Source organism: Arvicola amphibius, chromosome 4 (assembly GCF_903992535.2).
Source record: "Arvicola amphibius chromosome 4, mArvAmp1.2, whole genome shotgun sequence".
Taxonomy (NCBI): Eukaryota; Metazoa; Chordata; class Mammalia; order Rodentia; family Cricetidae; genus Arvicola; species Arvicola amphibius.
Window position 1 is genome coordinate 12,956,808 of NC_052050.1, and position 25,804 is coordinate 12,982,611.

Sequence of the window (25,804 nt, forward strand, 5' to 3'; positions counted from 1 at the left end):
GGCCTCTGGATTAGCTCTTGCCTCCGGGTTCCTGTCCTGTTTGAGTTCCTGTCCTGATTTCCTTCATTGGTAAACAGCAGCATAGAAGTATAAGCTGTAATAAACCTCCCCCCGCCAAGCTGTTTTTGGTCATGACATTTTATCACAGCAATATAAACCCTGACTAATATAATACACTGCTCTCTTGCCAGACTCCTGCTACCATCTCTGAATGCACTTCTTTCCTGCCTCCACTACAGCAGACACAGAAATATTTGAAAACTATAGAAGGCAGCCCTTGCTCAAATGATCCCATGGTTTCTCATATCCCAAATGAAATCCAAACTCCCACAGTCTGTTGTATCACTGGACAGGATTTGCCCTCTCCAACTTCATTCCTGCTAACCTCCCTCAGCTCACTCCACTCCAGTCACAGACTAATCTATCCCAGCCTCAGGAAGGGTCTTCCTTCATGTCCTCAGGTCCTAATTCAAGTATGGGTTCATTAGAGTCTTCAGTTGTCAATCTATGTAAAAATGACTCTCTTTAAAACAGCTCTCCACTCTCAGTCAGAATAGCCAGCTTTATGAATCTTGAAAACAAAGGTCACTGCCTCATCTTAAGTTACTGAATTTTCAAAGAAAGAAATTCTTCACTGCCATATTCTGAGCCTTTGGAACAGCAGTTAATGCAAAGCATTTCTTCTTAAAACATGAATTAACAAATGAGAAAACATTGACTGCTGTTCACATTTTAACCGAACAAGTCAATGCAAAGAGTGAGTTAGTCATGTTACTACCCAGGAAGAAATATTAAATGAATCACCTCTAAAATGAAACAGATATATTCCATATTTTGGTCACTGTCTTCACCCTTGCCCTCTTAATTCCTGTTCTTTTTACCAGTCTTTAATCTAGGTGGAAAAAAACCTCAGCCACTCCCCTATCTTTTAGCAACACACACAAATAAAAGGAAGACAGAATGTGCTGACTTTCACAAAACCTGTCTCCACACCCAGACACTTGGCCTTGTCCTCAGGACCAATGCCTGTAGCCTCACTACATGGATCTCTGATTTTGACATTCATGACCAGGAATAGAGTTCATATCCTGAAGTCTGTAGGGACAGTATGTGCCAGAGGAAAACTATTTGTTATAAATTGTAGGTCTGGGGATGTAGTTCAGTGAGAGAGAACTTGCCTAGCATACATGAAAGCCTGGATTCTATCCCAGTACTGGAAAAGAAAAAAACAGTAACGAGAAAATCAAATATATAGGAAAAGCTAAGTGAAACATTTTTTGCTTGTTTTTTTCCCAAAAAGCACGAAGTAAATAGAATACAAAGAGTAAAAAAGCAGTATACTGTAATGAATGTACAATAAATTATATACATCTAGAAATTAAAAATTATATGAAAAGATTTTTAGGGAGACTCACAAATTCTTGGTGACTAATAACGAAGAAACATTTTTTTCCTAACAGTGTTTAGCCAGCTCTTTCTGGAAACACCAAAGTAATGTAGTAGTCCCACTCAGATGAACTCTTCTGCTCCTTTAACTCTCTAGTCTCGATAAACACACTTTCCCTATCTCAAAAGACACACCTCCAGTTATAAGACCTCATGAGTGTGTTAACAGAACACCCATGCCACCCCATCCCTCTCTAGTTACAGCAGGGCCCCTGTCCCTCTGTTCCAGCCAGTAACTCAACCCGTGATTAGGCCCTGCCTATATGTCTACACTTTGTATGACCCAGGCCACTGAATGAATGAAATCTCCACACCCCCCCACTCTCCCTCCTGTCTTATATTTAGTGTAGAATAAACAGTCTCCTTCAATGTCCCAACGGGTCTTCACTGAAAACTTCCCCTTTGTGTATCTTCCAGAATAGTCAGCTTGTCTCTGCCACTGTGTTTGTTGCCAAGACGTTTTGTTTCCAATCATTCAGATTATGGCCTTGCTAGAGTGTTTGTTTTTCACAATCACTGACAACAAACATTTATTCTTTCTGAAAACTGTGATCACTTGTTTATCTGCTGAACAACATTTTTCTTTAAAGGCTTTGTAGTCTAAAGGGAAGATATAAAATAGAAGATTAAAGAGAGATAAGATGGAATTGCCAAAAACACATTTCCATGGTTCAGGAAATCCTAGCATGCCTCGCTGGCTGTTTGTTTCCAACATGAATTTAGTCTGTGAAAGAACAATTAGAATTGTCTTTCTGTCCCAATGGCTCATACAGGAAAGAAACAGGAAATCCTGACGGAAGCTTGGGCTTTACAGGATATCTGTGAGCATATATCCCATGTCCGATGTTTCTCGTCCACAGCTGCACACTCTGGGCCCTCATTGGCCACTTGGCCTTTGCTCTTCTAACATCATTACGGCTCCCAGCAAGTTGTGTTCTAACGGTGAAGGAAACTGAGGCCCAGAGGGCACAACTCTCTCACTTCCTCTGAATGTCAGTTCCTCATTAGAAAACCTAAGGATTGACTGGGGAGGTGCTTCTGAAACTTTGCCATCAAAAACTTTCCCAGAAGTGCAAATGACTTATGCCCACATCCGCTCCCCCAGGACCTGAGGCCACAGCCCTAAGCAGAAAGCAAACTGAAAGCTTCGTTGAAAATGTCCAATTTCATATTAAAATTTTGTGAGAATTTTGCATTTTACAAAGCAGCAAAGTCTATGTTTGTTTTAATATGAATATTACCTCAATAGTAAAACCATATGCTTTCTGTTAAAATAATCACATGAATCCAACACTCCAGGAGGAATATAAGGCGCCTTCCACAACCCTATTTGCTAACCACCCTGCGGGGTATTCTGCCCCAGTGAGAGAATCATGGGCTCGGGTAGAAATGCCATAATCACGGTGTCTAAATGTTCACCTTTGGAGAGAAGGAAGACAAAATGGTAGAAAGCGCGTCACACTTGAACATGAATGGTAACTGAGAAAGTAGGTGGAAGTGTATGAGAAAATGTGGTGAGGCAGAAGATACGTAAGGAAAGACTCCATTATGGCACACGACTAGTGTGCATCTCTCATGGAGAAGCTGAGACCAGATGAGCAGAAAATCACAGAATGTTCAGTATGGAAGGGACCTTCACAGTGTGATAACCCCAAATGCAAAACATGCCTTCCCAACCCTTCCAACAGATACTTGAACATGTTCGACACTGGGAAACATACTTTCTCATAGATTTTGAGTGCACATTTGACAGTTCTTCGATAGAGAGCTGCCTTGAAACAATTCCAGCTGCACTGGGGTTCCATTTCTGCTCCGGGAACTCCCAGCACAATGGAGGCTATGGGAACAACTCAGGTTCTAGTCTGACCTATCACCTACTCAGCGCGGAACTACAGCTAGTGATAGAACTGGACATGCTGTGCTCTAGACCTAGAAGATGGGGGAAATGAATAGAGATGTCTGCCTCACCAGAGCACTGTCAGGATGAGCATATACAAGAACATGAAGACAACATGTAGAGAACAGTGCTTGGCCCAAAGGAGTTCCGGGGAGCTATGGCCTACAGTAAAAATGGAAGATACTCAACTCTCTTTAGTTTTGTCTCTTCTTGGTTAGATAATCTAATGCTTTAAAAGTTCCCTCTGACATAATTCCTGACCTTGCTATATTCTATGTTCAAGTTTGTCGGGGCCCTACATAAATATAACCGAATTTTTACTGCTTATGTGACATACGATGTAGATAGACTAGGATCATAGCTATTTAGACATCCTGTCTTGTGGTCGTGGCCACTGTTTCCCTGATCTGATTCTTTCTGTCATCTTTCCTTTCACTTACCCTTAAATTTCTGCAGCTGATATTCTAAGCTGAAGCAAAGCACAGCATTTCATGTTTAATCCCAGTAAATAAGCTACTTAATTTCAGTCAATTTGAAACATCAGAAAATTGGGGGGAAGGGTTATCCTACATATTAACTCCCTGTCTGAATTCTTAACTTCAACAAGTTTGATTCTAAATCGCCACTTGTGATTAAAAAACATCTGTCTCAGTTCAGTGACTCATTTAAAGATGGCTCTGTAAGCTTTCACTTCACTGAGAAGTTTCTCATAGTGCCTTCATGCTGACCCTTGTCCCATGCTCATGAAAAGCAGACAGGCCACCTCTGCTGTGGGACAATGGTCTGTACCCTGTCACTTGTATTTTAAATAAATGCTGACTGGTAAGTAGTCAAACAGGAAGTAGAGGTGGGGCGACCAGGCAGGAAGTAGAGGCAGGGCAACAAGAACAGGAGAATTCTGGGAAGAGAAAGAATCAGTCTGCAGTCGTGACCCAGCCGCAGAGGAAGCAAGATAGCAAGATGTGACTACCTCGCCAAAAAAGGTACCAAGCCATTAAAAGGTGTTAACACAGACAAGAATTATGGGCTAATATAAGTTGTAAGACTTAATAAGAAGCCTGACCTAATAGGCCAATCAATTTATAATTAATGTAGACCTCTGTGTATTTCTTTGGGACTGAATGATTGCAGGACTGGGTAGGACAGAAACCTCAGTCAACATACCTCCACTCCCCTTTCCCTAAAATTCCACTGGCATACCTGGGTTAAAGAGGGAAATGAACTTGGTTTAGTTGGATTAGTTGGGGCATACTAATGAGGACATTTGGGTCACTAATGTCCTATCATTTCTCAAAATAAACATTCACATTAAAACCTGAAATTTATAGACTGGCTTCTAGAGAATATTGTTCTAACCAATAAGTTTTTCTGCTAAGAAAATTTTCAAAGTTTTAAAGTTACCACATTGACCATTATTCGGCTAAAATATATGTTGTATATGCCCCCACATCAACCTCCAATCACAGGCTACACTGCTGACTATAATATTTGATGCTCCACTTTCCCAAATGCCTCCCTTACACCACTAGGATTATGGAATAATCCTCCATTTCTCACTAGACCAAGCATATTACAGTAGAAATATACATTATTAAGTTGGTATGTTTCTGAATGACTTTTAGATGCCATTACATAATAATTAGAAATTGGTTACACCATTCTTCTATTATGCAACTCCTTTTAAAAATCTGATTTGATGGGGTTATACGTAGGAAGTAGTCTCCTGTGCCCATGTGTTGTAGAGTACTTCCAACTTTCTCTTCTATCAGGTTCGGTGTGTTCAGATTGATATTGAGGTCTTTAATCCATTTGGACTTGAGTTTTGTGCATGGTGATAGATATGGATCTATTTTCATTCTTCTACAGGTTGACATCCAGTTCTGCCAGCACCATTTGTTGAAGATGCTTTCTTTCTTCCATTGTGTACTTTTAGCTCCTTTATCGAAAATCAGGTGTTCATAGGTTTGTGGGTTAATATCCGGGTCTTCTATTTGATTCCATAGGTCGACTTCTCTGTTTTTATGCCAATACCAAGCTGTTTTTTAATATTGTAGCTCTGTAGTAGAGTTTGAAGTCAGGGATGGTAATGCCTCCAGAAGTTCCTTTATTGTATAAGATTGTTTTGGCTATCCTGGGTTTTTTTGTTTTTCCATATAAAGTTGATTATTGTTCTCTCAAGGTCTGTGAGGAATTTTGATGGGATTTTGATGGGGATTGCATTGAATCTATAGATTGCTTTTGGTAGAACTGCCATTTTTACTATGTTGATCTTCCCAATCCAAGAGCAAAGGAGATCCTTCCATTTTCTGGTATCCTCTTCAATTTCTTTCTTCAAAAACTATAACCCCAGCAAAACAGACATTAAGGGAAACATTGAATAAATGGGATCTCCTGAAACTGAGAAGCTTCTGTAAAGCAAAGGACACTGTCATTAAGACAAAAAGGCTACCTACTGACTAGGAGAAGATCCTCACCAACCCCACAACAGACAAAGGTCTGATCTCCAAAATATATAAAGAACTCAAGAAACTAGACTTTAAAATGCTAATTAACCCAATTAAAAAATGGGGCACTGAACTGAACAGAGAATTCTCAACAGAAGAAGTTCAAATGGCCAAAAAACACTTAAGGTCATATTCAACCTCCTTAGCAATCAGGGAAATGCAAATCAAAACAACTTTGAGATACCATCTTACACCTGTCAGAATGGCTAAAATCAAAAACACTAATGATAGCCTTTGCTGGAGAGGATGAGGAGTAAGGGGTACACTCATCCATTGCTGGTGGGAATGCAAACTTGTGCAACCACTTTGGAAATCAGTGTGGCGGTTTCTCAGGAAATTTGGGATCAACCTACCCCAGGATCCAGCAATACCACTCCTGGGAATATACCCAAGAGATGCCCTATCATACTACAAAAGCATTTGTTCAACTATGTTCATAGCAGCATTATTTGTAATAGCCAGAACCTGAAAACAACCTAGATGCCCTTCAATGGAAGAATGGATACAGAAAGTATGGAATATATACACATTAGAGTACTACTCAGCAGTAAAAAACAATGACATCTTGAACTTTGCATGCAAATGGATGGAAATAGAAAACACTATTCTGAGTGAGGTAACCCAGATCCAAAAAGATGAATTTGGTATGTACTCACTCATAAGTGGATTCTAGACATAAATAAAGGTCAGTGAGCTTATAATTCGTGATCCTAGAGAAGCTAAATAAGAAGGTGAACCCAAAGAAAGACATATAGTTATTCTCCTGGATACTGGAAGTAGACTAGATTGCCAGGCAAAAATTGGGATCTTGGGGGTGGGGTTGTGGTGGGGGTAATGGGAGATGGGGAGATGGGGAGAGAAAAGTGAGGAGGGGAGGATGGGGAGACCCTCGAGGAATGGGATGGTTGGGATGGAGGAAGGTGGATGGGGAGCAGGGAAGAAGATATCTTAATTAAGGGAGCCATTTTAGGGTTGGCAAGAGACTTGACTCTAAAGGGGTTCCCAGGTATCCATGGAGATGTCCCCAGCTAGTTCCTTGGGCAGCTGAGGAGAGGGAGCCTGATATGGCCCTTTCTTATAGCCATACTGATGATCTTGCATATCACCATAGAAGCTTCATCTGGCGATGGATGGAGATAGAGACAGAGACCCACAATGGAGCTCTGGACTGAGCTCCCAAGGTCCAAATGAGGAGCTGAAGGAGGGAGAACATGAGAAAGAAAGTCAGGACTGTGAGGGGTGCGCCCACCCACTGAGACAGTGGGGCTGATCTAATGGGAGCTCACCAAGGCCAGCTCGCCTGGGACTGAAAAAGCATGGGATCAAACCGGACTCTCTAAACGTGGCGGACAATGAGGGCTGACTGAAAGCCAAGGACAATGGCACTGGGTTTTGATCCTACTGCATGTACTGGCTTTGAGGAAGCCTAGTCTGTTTAGAAGCACACCTTCCTGGACCTGGATGGAGGGGGGAGGACCTTGGACTTCCCACAGGGCAGGGAACCCTGACTGCTCTTTGGACTGGAGAAGGATGGGAAGGGTAGTGAGGGGGGGGGAGGGAAATGGGAGGTGGGGAGGAGGCAGAAATTTTTAATAATAAAAAAATTAAAAAATAATAGAAATTTAAAAAAAGAAAAAAATCTGATTTGAAAAATAACCTTTGTACTGAATCTTACAGTTTGAAAATAGCATGTTATCCAGATTTTGGTGCCTTTGAAAACAATCCACTAATACTTTATCTTTTCTTTTCAGATTTTCATACTTATTTTTACAATATGTACATGTCTGGTATATGTGTATGATTTGAATTTATTTTATATTTCATTCATATACATTTATCACTTAAAGTGTAATATAATATGAATGTTCTATATTTTTCTATAGCTTCTTGGAATTAATAGTTCTAATGTCTTAAGTATCTAGATAATGCACATATTGATTTGTTAATTTCAAGTAAAATGGGTTATCTAAGGCATGATGGGAAAGTCTGCATCCATTACACTTCAAACCTACAAATCTGTGTTCACGCCATAGAAGTGTGTAGTTTTTCAATTTTTTTGCTAAATTTATATGACTAACAGCACGATACAGATACATATCCTTTAATTTTATACAAATGAGATAATCTACAAGGTGTTCTAAACGTAATTTATTCCTCTTATCAAATAGTTTGCATGTTTTGACAAAGGATTGCATCAGATAGATTTAGTGTGATATATTTCATTTGTAACTTTCTATTACTCCAAATAATCTACAGACACAAACACGCACACACACACACACACACACACACACACACGCACACTCTGTACACATGTGTACACACTTCATGGGGAGGTTCACCTCCTCCTCTCCTCCATTTGGTCCAGTGCACTTATTTCAGTGTTCTTATACTCTAACAAGCAATTTAACCTGGGACTCTGAGCAGGTCACTTCACAACTAGGACTAATAATAGAGAGTTATAAGCGACAATTTTTCAACAAAGAACATATTTAAGGTCCAAAATGATATGCCAGATTCTAGAGAAATAACAAAAAAAGTGATGTGGGCTAAAAAGATGTAAAGCCTTGAGCACAGGTTAGATCTTACAGGGCCGGCATGAGTTGTCTGTTGCAAACAGAGGAGGATTGTCATATTCTAAACAGGAAAGACCGATGCACTCTTTTTCTAACTAGATGCGATCATACCATCCCTATGGAAGTAACTCAGGCAATTATTTTTGCTAATATATTAAGATTAAAACAACAACCCTCAGGACACATATCAGATCAGGCGTGCTTTTTTACTGAATTCAAGTAAACCACTAATTGCTATCAATTAGTAGAGGAAATAAAATCCAGTGATCATATGGGATTAATTAGTTTTGATATAGTACCTGCTTAATGGAGCTTAAAGTATAATTTAAAAATTATTCTTACTTTAAGATTCCAAAGATTTAAATATCTTTAGAAATAAATTTATTAACCTGTGTTACAAATCCAATTAATGCTTTTCCAGATGTTAAATACAAGCAAATTAGATAAATAAAAAAAAAATTAGTACTGTTAAATATTCTGGAAGACTTTTAAAAAGAGAAGAGCTTTTGATTTTTAAAATCTAAAATCTTTCCACTGTACTTTGGGTCTACTTCCCTGCTCCCACACTTGAAACTTTCTCCCTAAATTTCCCTAACCTGGTCTGTCAGTTTTCTTCCTCCCAGCATACTCGCTTCTTGGGGTCTTGTAACTTGCTGTTTCCTCTGACTAGAATGTTGTGCCTCAGAGACCTGGAAATTCCCTGTGGTGTTCTGAGGCCTCTCAGCAGGGATTCGGGCTTCCCTGATCACTTACAAATCCGTGCTGCCTCACTGGTAATCAGGCTCCTGCCCTGAGATGGGCAAAGCCTATGGGTATGCTTTTTTTCTCCTTTCTACTCACTCTTTAGAATCACATCAATTCTTATTCATGTGATGACTGTCTACCAAGATCTAGAGCTCATCAGCAAAGGAACCCGCCTCCTTGACAATGCCTAGTGCTGTTAGCAGAGGCAGACACAGGGCAGGGACCCAGTGCCACCTTGTAAATGAGTAAGCAAGTCATCCTAGGGCTAGAGGGAATCAAGACCCACAGTAAAGTTCACAACTAAATAGTCATAATAATAAACGACCTGAATAGGCTTCAGTAGAATATTAAAACTTGTGTGTCTGTGTTTCATTACAATTTATTAAATATTTTAAATACATTAGTGGTTGTATTTTTATTACAGAGATTTCTCTGATAAGAAGAGATGATTAAAAGAGAGTTACATGCCTATCAAAAATTAACTGGTATCCTGAAAACGAAAGGCTGACCTGCTGCTCATATCTCTGTTTGACGTCTTCTAGCTGCCACAGAAACTCCTTGGACTGCTTCTCGCGAAGAGACTTGGATCTAGTTAGGTCTGCTTCCACCTTTTCCATCTGTGAAGTTAAAAAACAAATTTCAAAAAACCTTGTATTTCATAACTTAAATTTTGCCCATCCTTTAAAATCCCATACCTTAAACACCTCACAATCAGTAATGAAAGGAAAGTTAATAAAATAATTAAACATATGACAATTTATTTTAGTATATTTTAATAGTTTCAAAAAGGAAATTAAAATTGGTACATATTTGACTATGTTCTATTATTCTACTATGTTCTACTGTTATAACAATATTAAAATATACTATATTGATGAAATAAAGAAAAATCTATGTAATCACCACAAGACTTTAAGGAAAAGCATTAGACAAAATTCAAAATTCACTGTTGCCAGGCAGTGGTGGTGAATACCTTTAATCCCAGCATTTAGGAGGTAGAGGCAGGCAGATCTCTGTGAGTTCAAGGTCAGCCTGGTCTACAGAGTGAGTTCCAGGACAGGCTCCAAAATTACATACAGAGACCCTATCTCAAAAGAACCAAAATGAATGAATGAATGAATGAATGAATGAATTAATTAATTAATACATTCAACGTCTTTTTTCCTTTTAAAATGTGGTTTTCCCATATTTAGCCTAGGCTGCCCTGGAACTCAAAGTCCTCCTGCTTCAGCCTCCCATTACCAGGATTACAGGAGTGTGCCACCACCAGTAGCTCCTGAAAGCCAACATTTTTCCATCACTGGAAATACTTGACAATTTAGACATCGAAAGAATGTACTGCAGTATAATGATGAGGTTAATAAGCTCCAAACGAGCATCATAGAAAACTGTGAAAAACTGAAGGTTCTTCCTCTAAAAGAAGGCACTAGACAAGGATATCCATTTTCACCCTTTCTCCATAGTTCTGGAGATAGATAGAGCAAGGGCTTGCTGAGACAAATGAAATCATCACTGATCTTGCAAATAGAAAACCCTAAAGATGTCACTAAAAATTTTCAGAACTAACAAATGAATTTAATGAAGTTGCCAAATATAAAGCAGCAGTCTAAGACCAGGAAGGTTATTATAGATCACCACAAAAGAACTGAAGAAAACAACCCCACTTAGAAATGTAACAAAATCTAATGATTAGGCATAACTTTAAACAAACAGCTAAAGAATGTATCAGAACTATAAAGTGCTGATAAAAGAAACCAAAGAAAATAATTCAATATAAAGATAACCTGTGTTCTTTGCTTAGAATAATTAATAGTTTTTCAATGTTTACACAAATCAAAGTAATCCATAGATTCAGTGAAGTCCTTATCAAATTCCAGTATCCTTTTTCACAGAACTGGATATAGGAAGCCTAAAATTTGCAAAGGACCATTAAAAATTCCAGGCACCTTAAGCAATTTTGAGCAAAACGAACAAAGCTGAAGCCATCAAACTATCTGACATCAAGATATATACTGAAGCTACAGTAATCAAAACAGCATGACATTGGCATAAAATCAGACACACTGACTACTGGAATGTGAGTCTAGAAATGAACGTGCAGTTGATTTTTACATGCATGCCAGGATCTCACAGACAGAAATTTCTTCAAAATATGAATTTGAAAAATTGTCTGTCTACCTTAGGAGTGTGGAACTGATTCTTTCACAAAATATACACAAAACTCAAAATAGACGAGGGATTTAAACATTATACCTGACACAGTAAAACTATAGGAATTAATATATGAACATAGATTCTTGGCATTTGTCTTAGCAAAGATTTCCTGGTGCAGCGACAAGAGAGTTAACAAAGCCACAGTCGACATGAAAGCAAACGTTCCTCTACAGCTGCTGTGACAACCCAGCGAAGAGACACCTAGACAGTGGGTGGAATGCGTTCCACAAAGGGTCACTACCAAAACACAGCAAGGAACCCAGCCATTTAAAACCAGACAAAGGTCTTGAACATCCAAATGGCCAACAGAGTCATGAAAAGAATGTTCAATAACACTAACCATTAAGAAAATACTAAATTAAAATCATAATTAGCATCTCAACCATCAGATCGATTATTATTCAAAAGATAAAGATAGCACTGAGAAGAAAGCAAAATAAAAGGAATTCCTGAGACTGTTGGTAGGTACGTAAATTAGCACTGCAAACGTAGAGAACACTACAGAGCTTTCAAGTAAATGCAGAACTGTAATTTGATCTGGCATCCAGTAACTGTATATATATCCTTAGTAACTGAAATGGCTATGTTGAGGAGATATTTGCACTCCTGTGTTCATTGTAGTGTCATTCACAGTAGCCAAAATATGAGATGGCTCCAAATATTCACAGACACAAAACAGAGTTGGGTACATGCAAAACAGAGTCCTGTTCAGCCTTTGAAAAGAAGGGCACCTGCCATTTGCAACAACATGGGAGGAGATACCATGTTAAATGAAAATAAGTAAGTGCAGGAAGATAAAGCTGCATGGTCTAACTTATGTGTAGAATCTGACAAAGTCAAGATAAAGGAACAGAGGGGACAGTGGCAGAAAAGGGGAAGAAATGAGACATGTTGTTCAGGACAAAATTTCAATGACACAAGAGGAATTCTAGTGATCTGCTGCACCAGGAGGGACTGCAGTCAATAATGCAAACCTCAGGATCCATCAATCATCTTACCACGAAGAAGGGAGGTATAAAGACTCTAACTCTCCCCTTTGAGCCATCCACATGATGGAAAGATATGATATGATCCACCATAAATATATGATGGTGACTTGTGGATTTAAGAAATAATAAAATCATAATATTTAGAGACAAAAAGTTTTCTTATAAATCCATGAAAGTAAACAAAAGTAAAGGCAAGAGAGAAAACAGGGATGGCAGACCTGATCTGGATCCTAAAAAACCTAAAAATAAATAAATATATAATAATTAGTAAACAAAAGTAAAGGGACAGGAAAGACAGAGGGCAAACTGGGGATGGCAGACTTGATCCACTTAGTTTTAGACAAAACTTCACATAACACAGATTCTTGCTTATTACTTCAGTACATACAGAATATAAAAGAAATAAATTTTAAAATTGAAAATACATAAAGTTGTAAAACAGCACTTTATAATTAACACTATATATCTAAGCATTATTGTCTGTAATCAGAATAGAAAACAGTAATACTTTTAAAATATAAATGTTAAGAAAACAAAGAAAATAACAATGGCTAGTAAGTAAAACTGAAATATATTTCACTTTAGAATAACACTGACCGAGAATGCCAAACCCCACTCCATCATTCTTCAACAATTTTAGGAGTATAGAAAGCAACTCTTATAAAGCTTATCTAAAACTAGACTTCCCCGTTGTCATAACTACAAAGGATTCTGTTTCACCACACATCATCATTCCAAATTCCATTCCACTTCAAACAAAAACAAAGGATGCAAGAGCTCCTTTATTGTGCAACTCTGGCTTCAAGGAAACCCAAGAATACAGTCTGGTGGGCCCGTTCAGGAGCAGGGGCAGGACTGTATGCCTTTCTGTGTTCAGTGTGCACAGAAGCAAGAACCAGAAACGGTGAGTGGCATTGGGATCTTCCTGGTAGGATCCTCCAGATTACTCCTTGCTAAGAGAAAATCCAGGTACTCCAGGCTTCAAAAATGCACCATGGGCCTTAATTGTTTCCCAATGTAAGAAAGTTCAAGAGTAAGCAACTACAAGAGGTCAAAGCTGTCAGGGTCACAGCTGCTGTGTGTCAACTTTGCCTTAGCAGTTGCAAAATGATCTCTCTACTTCTGGACATCTGGGAAGGGGAGGGCAGTGGGCAAAGGAAAGGAGACAAGGGAAGAGGGGATGAACTAGGTCAGAGGCCCCTTTTAAGCCAGGGTCTGATGCTCCTTCTTCACTGGCAACATCACTGGACTTGAAATCACGTAAAAGACACATTTCTGGGCATGTCTATAAGAGAATTATAAGGGCATTAACTGAGAAGATCCACCCTTAATGTGGGTGAAATCATCTCACAGGCTGGGGCCCCAGATTAAATAAACAGTAAAAAAGGGAGAAGGCAAGCTGAGCCCCATCATTAATCTCTCTCTCTCTCTCTGCTTTCTGCGGATGCAATGTGCCCAACTGATTTATCCTCCTGCTGCCACGCCTTCCCCATCATGATGGACTGCACCCTCAAACTGTGAGCCAAAAAAAAAAATCAACCCTCTGTCCCTGATCTTCTGCAAGTTTAAGATCCTGTCAATGGCAACTTGACTTCTCAATTTGCATCTCATTCCTTTGAATTACACTAAATGTCCACCACTTCCTATAAGAGTCTTTTTTAATTGATTTTTATTGAGCTCTGCATTTTTCTCTGCTCCCCTCCCTGTCTCTCCCCTCACCACTTCAACCCTCCCCCACAGTCCCCATGCTCCCAATTTACTCAGGATATCTTGTCTTTGTCTTTAACTAGATGATTCCCTAAATAAGATCAGAGCTGTAGGAGGAAGGAAGAATGTACAATGGATAAATATATAGAATTTTACACCAACTATAGTCACAAAAAATGAATGGTCTTTCTCCAGTAAAGTGCTGTGTGTCATTACATCATAAGTAATATGACATGCATAATCTAAGTTGTACAATTACAAAATTATACACTGTATAATTCAAATATACTTTATTATATTTAATAAATATTTAAAGAAATGCTAAGAAATTATCTTTCAAATATTTTCAGATACATATACATAGATAGATATATAAGACATAGAAATATATAGACAGGTCAGCAGATAGATACAATGCCAGGAAGTAGGGCTTGGGAGATGGCTCAGTGGTTGAAGAGCGTGCCCCACAAGTATAAAGACCAGAGATTGTATCTTGAGAACCCAAATAAATGGGTTGGGTAGATGCAGTAGCCCATCTGTGACTATAACCTTAGACTACAGAGATAAGAGGTCCCCAGAAGAAAGAGGTTAGCAAGACTAGCCATATTGGCAAGCTCTCGGAAGTTCCCTTTAGATAGAGCCTGCCTCAATAAATAAGTTGGTAGAGCCATTGAGGAAAATTTCTGATATCAACCTCAAGCCTATGTGTGTATATGCACACACATGTGCACACACACATGTTCACATACATGCAGAAAATGTATACACATCCATGTATATCACACACCTACACAGATAAAAAAGGAAAACAAAACCAAATGGAAGAAAACTGGATAAACAATTATTTATATGCCTAACTAATGAAGAATAAAAAATAAAAGTCCTGAGTTAAAAAAAAGCAATTAGCATTCATCTATGAATAATAGTGATTTTTTTTTTTTTGCACTGGGGAGCTTCAGGAATGCTAAAAACATACTCTATCATTGGACTGTATCCCAAGCCCCAATAATTACTAACTGATTTAAGAAAGCAAGATGTCCTTTGCACATATTAGTGTGGGGAATGATCAGTATAAAATGGAAGAAAAACAAAAAGTACAAACATTTCTAGAAAAAAAGTAACTATATAAAAATTACTACCAGATTACAGAACACCTCGGTTTTTCTGTTGTGATAAAACACTCTAACAAAAGCAATGTAAGGGAGAAAGGGCTTGTGATGACTTGGATAAGAAAGTCCCCCAGACGCTCATGTATCTGCAGGCTTAGTCACTAGGGGGTGGAACTGTTTGGAAAGGATTAGGAGGGTGGCCTTGTTGGAAGAGGTGCATCACTAAGGTGGGCTTTAAGGTTTTAAAGCCCATGCCAAGCCAGTGTCTCTCTCTCTGCCGGCTGCCTTCCAAACAGGACATAAAGCTCCCAGCTACCGCTCCAGCACTATGCCTGTCTGTGTTCCACCATGATGGTCATGCTCTAACAGTAACTAAGCCAGGCCTATCAAGGCACAGTCCACCATGGTGTGGAGGTCAAGGCAGCAGAAGCCTGAGCAGTGCTCACACTGAGCTGACAATCGGGAAACAAAGAGGGCTGCCTGTGTGCTAGTGCTCAGCTCCCTCAAAGAATAGTGTTGCCCACAGTGGATGGTTCTTCCCAGTTTAGTTAATGCAATTAAGACAATCATTAACAGGCTTGCTCAGGGGCCCATTTTCAAGGTAATTCTAGACTCCATCAAGCTGCCGAAGAACACTGGTCATAACAAAGATTTTACTGAAATTAATAAAATGTACAGCATAACATAACATTAATGGATTAAATATCCAACCCACTAGCCAACAGAACTGGTTTTCTGAAAATTTTAATCATAGGAAATCTAAATGATTTCTAGCTGTAAAATTATAGCAAGTATCTAAAGACTGTTAAAAAAATAAAAGGAATGGACTGTAAATCAAGAGAGTTATCATAGAAGAAAAAGGCTAGAAAAGTGGGGAGGGCAGAAGACCCTGGAGCCACAAGCTGCCTGAAATCCATGCAGTGACTTTGCAGACATCTTGAAAATTTCAGGCAAATGGATAGAACTAGAAAAAACATCCTGAGTGAAGTACCCCAGACCCAGTAAGACAAACACGGTATGCACTCACTCATAAGTGAATATTAGACGCACCCCCAGAGAAGCTAGGTAAAAAGGAGGACCCTATGAGAGATATACATGGAGGGCCCCAGGAAGGGGAACTAGTTAAAATCTCCTGGGTAAACTGGGGAGTGGAAGGGAGGAGATAGGGGATGAGAAAATAAAGGATTGAGAAGGCTGAGTTGGGGGAGGGACAGAGAGAGAGAGAGAGTAATGAAAGAGATATCTTGATAGAGGGAGCCATTATGGGGTTAGGGAGAAACATGATGCAGGAATTTACAAGGATGACACAAGCTAAGACTCCTAGCAATAGTGGAGAGGGTCCCTGAACTGGCCTTCCTCTATAATCATTTTAGTGACTACCCTAATTGTCATCATAGAACCTAGATTCAGTATCTGACAGCAGCAGATACAATGACTCACAGCCTAGCACTGGGCTGAGTTCCTGGAGCTTAGTTAATCCTAGCAATAGTGGAGAGGGTCCCTGAACTGGCCTTCCTCTATAATCATTTTAGTGACTACCCTAATTGTCATCATAGAACCTAGATTCAGTATCTGACAGCAGCAGATACAATGACTCACAGCCTAGCACTGGGCTGAGTTCCTGGAGCTTAGTTAAGAGTGATAAGGGATCACAGGAGCAAGAGGGGTCAAGATCATGATGGGGAAAAAACAGAGACAGCTGATCTGAGCTAGTGGGAGCTCAAAGACTGGACAAATAGCTGGAGAACCTACATGGGACCAAACTAAGCCCTCTGAATGTGGGTGACAGTTATGTGGCTTGATCTGTTTAGGGGGCTGGCAATGGGACCAGGACTTATTCTGGGTGCATGAACTGGCTTTTTGGAGTCAATTCCCTTTGGTGGGATATCTTACTCAGCTTTGATACAGGGCAAGGGGCTTGGTCCTGCCTCAGCTTGGTATGCCAGGCTTTGTTGACTCCCAAGGGAGGCCTTACCTCTCTGAGGAGTGGATGGGGGCAGGGAGTGTGGAGAGGTTAGAGGAAGGGAGAAGAGAAAGGAGGGGGAACTGGGGTTGGCATGAAAAACAATTTTAAATTACAAAAAATAACTTTCATACAGGGCATGCACACAGCTGTTTCTTTCAGTCATTTGTTTTATTAAAGGTAAACATACCCCATTTCTGTTTTTAAATATAAGTAACTATTCTATTTTAATAATTAAGATATGTGATTCTATAATTATCAATAACTGACTCTTACAAACAAGAAGAAAAGTTCCTCAAAGTGAAAGAAACAGCATGAAGCAAACCTTTTAAAGTTTGTTTCTACTTTCATTCATGGGTCTCGCTGTGGAAACAGTCTTTTCTTACACAAGCTTATAAACCCATCTGCTTTCTATAGCAGTCTCCTACTAGAGGGAGATGCCTGGGACTCTTCGGGCTTCTACACAAACATTTTGCAGGAAAACTGGAGCATGCAGATGCAAGCAGAAAAGGGAGGGAGGCTCAACACAGCCCTCCACACAACGACTCTACCGTGATATTCCCGTGTGTAATGTAATCTATACCAGCCACACACTTTTAAATAACTGATAATCTTGAATAGGAGACTTCTAATCTATCATGTCTTACAAAATATATTTTAACATTTTGTTTAACATGTATTCAAGTTCTTTGCAAAAATTACTTGATTGATGTGTGAAGAAACCTAGATGTAAGGATTCTATCACACACGGAATTCCTTAGTACTTTAAAAATGGTCCTTTCTTATCTCAGAAATCTGATTATACTTGGCAAATGATGTGTAATAGAAACCATTCCTACAACAAGAGACAACCAAAACAACATCCTGCTTATGTCATCACCATTAATATTCAAAAGTGTGAATAAACCCCACCCAGCAACCCAGGCTTGGCAAGAGCTGCTCATGAAAACAGGCCATGGAGACAGAATGTGGAGAAGTAGAAAGATTACAAAGTCATGTACTACAGCGTTGGGAGAGGCTTCTAACTGTAATTCTTGCTTGATACCTGTCTTGTTATACATAATTTTACTATGTTAAAGTTAAAACCTTCCTAAGTGAGCCATTTTAGGGTTGGCAGAGACTTGACTCTAGAGGGGTTCCCAGGTGTCCAGGGAGATGCCCCCAGCTAGTTCCTTGGGCAGCTGAGGAGATGGAGCCAGAAATGGCCAGATCCTATAGCCATACTGATGAATATCTTGCATGTCACCATAGAACCTTCATCTGGCAATGGATGGAGATAGAGACAGAGCCCCACATTGGAGCACCAGACTGAGCTCCCAAGGTCCAAATGAGGAGCAAAAGGAGGGAGATCATGAGCAAGGAAGTCAGGACCATGAGGGGTGCACCCACCCACCAAGATGGTGGGGCTGATCTAATCGGAGCTCACCAAGGCCAGCTGGACTTGTACGGCAAAAGCACGGGATAAAACCGGACTCTCTGAACATGGCGGACAATGAGGGCAGCTGAGAAGCCAAGGACAATGGCACTGGATTTTGATTCTACTACACATACTGGCTTTGGGAGGGCCTAGCCTTTTTGGATGCTCACCTTCCTAGACCTGGATGGAGGGGAGAGGACCTTGGACTTCCCACAGGGCAAGAACCCTTACTGCTCGGTGGACAGGAGAGAGAGGGGGAGTGGAGGGGAGGAGGGGGAGGTAAATGGGAGGTGGGGAGGAGGCAGAAATTTTTAATAAAAAAAATTAAAATTAAAATGAAAAAATGAAAAAAGTTAAAACCTTCCTTTTTGTTTAAACAGAAAAGGGGAAAGAATGTGAAAAGTCCTTCTGTATATGTGTTGCTTTTATTAGTTAATGAATAAAGAAACTGCTTTTGCCTGTGATAGGGCAGAATAGAGCTAGGCAGGGAAAACTAAACTGAATATTGGGAGAAAGAAGGCAGAGTCAGGAGACACCATGTAGCCGCTGCCAGGGACAGACGTGCAGGAACTTTACCCAGTAAGCCACAGCCACATGAGGATACGCAAATAATAGAAATGGGCTAGTTTAGGATATAAGAGTTAGCCAGAAATACATTTAAGCTATTGGCCAAACAATATTGCAAATAATATCGTTTCTAAGTGATTATTTTGGGTCTGGGCATCCGGGAACGAATGCATGAGCTCACTCAGCTCACAGAGACATGGTGCATAGACGGTAAGAAGAGCACACAGACTCTTAAGGTAAAAATGAGGCACAGGCAGGTTGTCTGGTGGATTTGGTGAAGTTCGAAACTGGAGCCTGGTATAGCACAAAACAGAGCTGATCTGAGGAGTGGTTCAATTTCCAAAAGCAAATCTCCAAAGGTTACCTGTAATTTAAACTACCCACATTTGATGGCCATCTCTTTCTATGTATGGGTAAGGTTCTTAAAATAATGGTTCCAGAGTCTTACCCAGCTGTGATTCTTTGATTGAGCTGCAATAATGACTGGCTTGGCAAGATATGTCCATGGGCTCAACAGTGGCATGAATATTATGGCAGATAGCCAAGTGCTTTCTGATCCACTCCACAGGAAGAAACTCATGGCTGTAACTGTTAATCTGGCCAAGAACACATAGCTGTAGAGTTCAGAGGCCCTAAATGTGAGCCTACTTCTATTGCCTTCTAAATATTTATCTCTATAAATACAAATTAGTGCAGCTTCCAGAGCTCATAAGAAAAGCATCTTTGTATATTGGACTGCAACTAATAGAGAGACTCACAACTAATAGAGAGACTCACAACTAATAGAGAGACTCACAACTAATAGAGAGACTCACAACTAATAGAGAGACTCACAACTGGGCAAAATCAGAAACCAAGTGTTGAGGAATGGCTCACTTATACATGGGACAACTACATCACTCACCCTATCTAAAAAGCTCAGGTAACATGGCAGAAAGAGGGTGGAAAGACGTACAAGTCATAAGGCAGTGAGGTCTTCAGCAAAACAGTATTTTCTGGACCCAACAGGATGCTGCAGTAATGAACTCACAGAAGCTCTGGTCGCCTGCACAAGATCACATCAGTTTACACTCCAGCACGACGGTGGAGGAGCACTTGAGCCCCAACCTCCAGCTAAGGACATTCTGACAGTTGATGCTGCTAGGGTAGGGAGAATCAGTTTTCTCTACAAGTGTGGTTTCTGGTAGGTTTACCATGCTCCAGTGGATGGCCTTACAGCCATAATCTATGGTCATCACTGAATGAACTCAGTGGGTGGGGAAGAGGAGGAGGAGGAGGAGGAGGAGGAGGAGGAGGAGGAGGAGGAGGAGGAGGAGGAGGAGGAGGAGGAGGAGGAGGAGGAGGAGGAAAAAGAAATAAGAAAGTTTGGAGGGTGACATAGAAAAGAGGATCCATAAAGAGTAGAAAGATAGGAATGGGGGGGTGTAGATGATAAAAATATATGAATGCATGGAATTTATAAATGTATATGTTTATTCTCAAAATGTAAAAATGCTATATAACAAAATAATGTGCATATACATAAAGAAACATATAAAGATGGAACAGGTTTTATATATCTAAGAATATATATATTCCTTTATGTTCACAAACACACATGTATATAATAACAATTAGTAAAAAAAAAGAGGCAATGAATTTGAAAGAGAGCAGGGAGGGTTTTATGGAAGGACTTGGAGAAAGGAAAGGAAGAAATGATACAATTAAACTATACATAAAAATGATGTAATTATAATCTCAAAAAATGAAATAATTAAACGATATTGGTTCCTAAGATTACATTATCAATGGGACTTTCAGTTCTGCTATATATTCTGTTTTTGTTTTGTTTGGTTTGGTTTGGTTTGGTTTTTTTGACACAGAGTTTCTCTTAGCTTTGGAGTCTATCCTGGAACTAACTTGTATATCAGGCTGGCCTCAGACTCACAGAGCTCCACCTGTCTCTGCCTCCTGAGTGATGGAATTGAAGGTGTGTATCACCGCTGCCAGGCCTCTGCTATGTAATTTGATAAGTCGGTATTTACCTTGTTACATAAACCATATAAGGATACATGCACACAAGCACACATGCATGCATGCACAGACATGTTCAAAGAAAATTAAATGTTAATTTATTATAAATAACAATGCAAAAATTCAATAAAATACTTGCAAAAATTAAATTATCACATTAAAAGATCATTCAAAAGGATCAAGTCGAATTTGATTATAAAGGTAGTTCAACACACATTTATTAGTAAATGATAGAACATAAGAGGACTCAAAGAAAAAATATAACATGCTGGGGGATTTTTTTTACAAAGAAGCTAAAAATATACAATGGAAAAAAGAAAGCATGTTCAACAAATGGTGCTGTAATACCTGTATGTCAACATGAAAAAGAATGAAAGTAGATTCATATCAATCCCCATGCACAAAACTCAAGTTCAAATGGATTAAAGACCTCATTATAAATCCGACCACACTGAACCTGATAGAAGAGAAAGTGGGAAGTCGCCTTCAATGCATGGGCACAGAAGACCACTTCCTAAATATAACACCAGCAGCATAGACACTGAGAACAACAATAAATAAATGGGACCTCTTGAAAATGAGAAGCTTTTGTAAAGCAAAGGACATAGTCAATAAGACAAAAAGGCAGCCTACTGAATGGGAAAAGATCTTCACCAACCCCACATGAGACAGAGGACTGATCTCCAAAATATATAAAGAACTCAAGAAATTAAACATCAAAATTCCAATAACCCAATTTAAAAGAGGGGTACAGAACTAAACAGAGAATTCTCAACAGAAGAATCTCATATGGCTGAAAGACCCTTAAGGAAATGTTCAACATTCCTAGCCATCAGAGAAATGCAAATCAAAACAACTCTGAAATACCATCTTATACCAGTCAGAATGGCTAAGATCAGAACCACCAATGATAGCTTATGCTGGATAGGATGTGGAGTTAGGGGAACACTCTTCCATTGCTGGTGGGAATGCAAACTTGTACAACCACTTTGGAAATCAGTATGGTGGTTTCTCAGAAAATTGGGAATCAATCTACCTCACGACCCAGCAACACCACTCTTGGGCATATACCCAAAATATATCCAAAAGATGTTCAATCATACTACAGTGACATTTGTTCAACTATGTTCATAGCAGTATTATTTGTAATTGCCATAACCTGGCAACAACCTAGATGCCCCTCAAACGAAGAATGGATAAAGAAAATGTGGGACATAAACATATTAAAGTACTACTCAGCAGTAAAAATCAATGACATCTTGAAATTTGTATGAAGATGGATGGAACTAGAAAAAAATCATCCCGAGTAAGGTAACCCAGACAAAGACAAAGTAAGATGAACATGATATGTACTCATAAGTGGATACTAGCTGTAAGGCAAAGGATATTTGAGCCTATAGTTCATGAATGTAGAGAAGTTAAGTAACATGGTTAACCCCAAGAATACATACATGGAATGGGAAAATAGACAAGATCTCCTTAAAATATTGGGAGTTTGGGGGTGGAGGAAGTAGGGAGGGCAGAAAGAGAAGATGAGGGGAGAAGGGTAGGGGGAAGGAGAACTTGAGGGAACTGGATAGTCAAGAAGGAAGAAGGACAGAGATGAAAGCAAAGAAAGAGATATCTTGATTGAGGGAGCCATTATGGGGCTAGCAAGAAACCGGACACTAGAGAAATTCCCAGGAATCCACAAGGATGACCCCAGATAAGACCCTAAGCTTCCGCGAACCGTGCTCCCGTGTCTGTGTTCGATGCGCTTGAACCCAGTTCACGAGATTCGGGCAAGGGGCTGGAAGTTAAAATACACAGACACAGACAGACAGAAAGAGCGACACGGGTCATCCTTGAATTCCCCAAGAATGCCCCCTTTATTGTGATCAGGGGCAGATTATATAGAGATAGCCACGCCCCAGCCAAACCCACCAGAAACCACTCTGCCATCAGGAACTCCTGAAGGTCTCGTGCTCAGAACAGCTGTAGGTACTCAGATCAGGGGATTACAAGATCTCACTGCTCCCAACACTAAGCAACAGAGGAGAGGGTGCCCGAACTGGCCTTGCCCTGTAGTCAGACTGATGAATATTTTAAATGTCACCATAGAACTTTCATGTTGCAACTGATGGAAACGGAGGCAGAGACCTGCATCAGAGCACTGGATTGAGCTCCGAAAGTTCAGTTAAGAGTGGGAGGAGTGAAAACATGAGCAAAGAGGTCAAGACCATGATGGGTTCACCCACTGAAACAGTTTACCTGACCTAATGGGCGCTTACCAACTCTAGCCGGACAGGGAAGGAAACAAAATTGGCTCAAACTACTCCCTCTGAATGTGGATGTCAGTTGTATTGTTGGGGCAGACTGCAGGCCACTGGCAGTGGCACCAGGATTTATCCCTACTGCTTGCACTGGCTTTTTGGAAACCTATTATCTTTGGATGGATACCTTGCTCGGCCTGGATATAGTAGGGAGAGCCATGGACATTCCTCAAAGCAATATACCTTACCTTCTCTGAGGAGTAGATGATGAGTGGGGGGGGGGTAGGTGGAGTAAATGGGAGAGGGAAGGGAGTAGGAACTGGGATTGGTATGTAAACAAAAAAGAGTTTTTCTTTTTAAAAAGATTCAATTATCAGATTAAAAAATCATTCAAAAGGATCAAGTTGGATCTGATCATAAAGATAGCTCTTTATGATAAATAAATTAGTAAAGGATAGAACATAAGAGGACTCAAAGAAAAATATTACATGCTGGGGTTTATATTCTTGTACCTTAGAAAGATTTGTCACTTGTATCGGTTAATAAAATGTTGATTGGCTAGTAACCGGGCAGGAAGTATAGGTGGGGTGACCAGACTAGGAGAATTTTGGAAAGAGGAAAGGCTCAGTCTGCAGCCATCACTCAGACACAGAGGAAGCAAGGTGAGAACGCCTCACTGATAAAAGGTATCAAGCCACATAGCTAACATAGACAAGAATTATGGGTTAATTTAAGTTGGCAGAGATAGTTAATAATAAGCCTGAGATAATAGGCCAACCAGTTTATAATAATATAAGTGTTTTGTTGGGAGTGAACTGCTGTGGGACTGGGAAGGACAGAAACCTCCATTTACAATCACATGATCATCTCAATAGATTCCAAAAATCATCACATATCTACTCATAATGAAAGTCCTGAAGAAGTTAAGAACAAGAGACATGTATCTCATGATCATAAGGACTCTATACAATAAACCTACAGGTAATATTATATCAAATGGATAAAAACTTGAAATATTTCTGATGAAATATGCAAAGAAACAATGCTGTCTACTTTCTCCATTGTCATTCAACAAATGTTAGAAGTCTTGGAGCAATAAGAAAGAACAGAAGAAGCTCATCTACACCTGCAGATGATATGGTACTACACATAGGAGACAAAAAAGATAGTTTCCACCCTGATAAACACTTTCAGCAAAGCATCAGGATCGAACATCAGCAAATGAAAACAGTAATTTTCCATCTCCCCAAAATGAGCTTGCCAAGAAAGAAGTCAGGAAAACAATCTCACAATAGATTTGAAAATAAATAAAATAATGGGAAGTAGATCTAACCAAAGAAAAGCCATCTTCAATGAAAATTTTTAAATGGTGAGGAAAGAAATTGAAGACGACATCAGAAAGACTTATACTCTCATGAATGCACAGTATACTGTAAAAATGGCTGTTTACACAAGCAATCTACAGATTCAATACAACCTCTAAAATTCCAATGAGATTATTCACATACATAGGAAAAGCAACACTAAAAACACCCTGAACAGCTAAAGCAATTCTGAGCAAAGAGAGTAATGCTGGATGCCCCACAACACCTTATCTTAAGCAACACCAATGTATGCTGTGGGAACTTCTTCAGCCAGTAGCCTTTAAGATACCAGCCCACTTGGGCATGGCCTCTTGTACCATAAATGCTGAGGTAAATCACACACTCACACTCTCTCTCATAGGTCGAGAAAAAAATCTAGCAATTCTGGTTGAGATGGGATGTACAGAAGTGATTTCATCACCTGGCAATCAGACTTCTCAATGTAAACAACACTCATGGAACCCTTGTATTCAACTGGTCCAAAAATGATACAGACGTAATACAGGAAAACAAAAGAAATTCTTCTGTTTTCTGCATTTTCCCTGGTTCCACGAACAGTTAATTGCCACAAATAACACCTGATCTGAAAGACGGCTGGCCACCTGCTCATTATCTGCCCTGGCAGAGATGGACTGGCCACACCATGGAGCATAAAAGAAAAACAGAACTACCTCAGAATCCCAGAAAATGTGTTCTGCATAGTTCAGCTGTCAACTACATCCAGGTAAAACCTGAGAAAGTTTGGAAAGGAATTCTAAACACAAAATAACAGAGTTAAACATAGCTTCTTGGTAGTTGGCATTTTTTTTTTTTTAAATCTGGATGGGCGCTGTTTGCTGGCGGCATGCAGGAGTGCTGAGGCTCCTTTAAGAGATGGCTTACTGACTCAGCATAAGAAACAGCAGCTTCCTGGTTCATGCCGCCAACAAGTACTCTGGTTCTTTCAGGAGGCCGAGCACTTAAATTACTTTGTCCATCAAAAGCTGTAAGCAGTTTGGAAAGAACTACATCCAAATTCCCAAATATTATTTATAAATATTTG

General features: G+C 39.7%; 1 protein-coding gene across 11 annotated transcripts in view; it reads right to left on the reverse strand.

Moving 5' to 3' along the window:
• Cep112 (centrosomal protein 112) overlaps positions 1 to 25,804 on the reverse strand; it is a 387,843-nt gene that overhangs the window by 209,925 nt on the left and 152,114 nt on the right. For all 11 annotated transcript variants that reach the window (XM_038328187.1, XM_038328186.1, XM_038328182.1 and 8 more), the window contains one exon: positions 9,677 to 9,784. In XM_038328187.1, the coding sequence (XP_038184115.1) occupies positions 9,677 to 9,784 (108 nt within the window). The remainder of the gene's footprint in view (positions 1 to 9,676; positions 9,785 to 25,804) is intronic.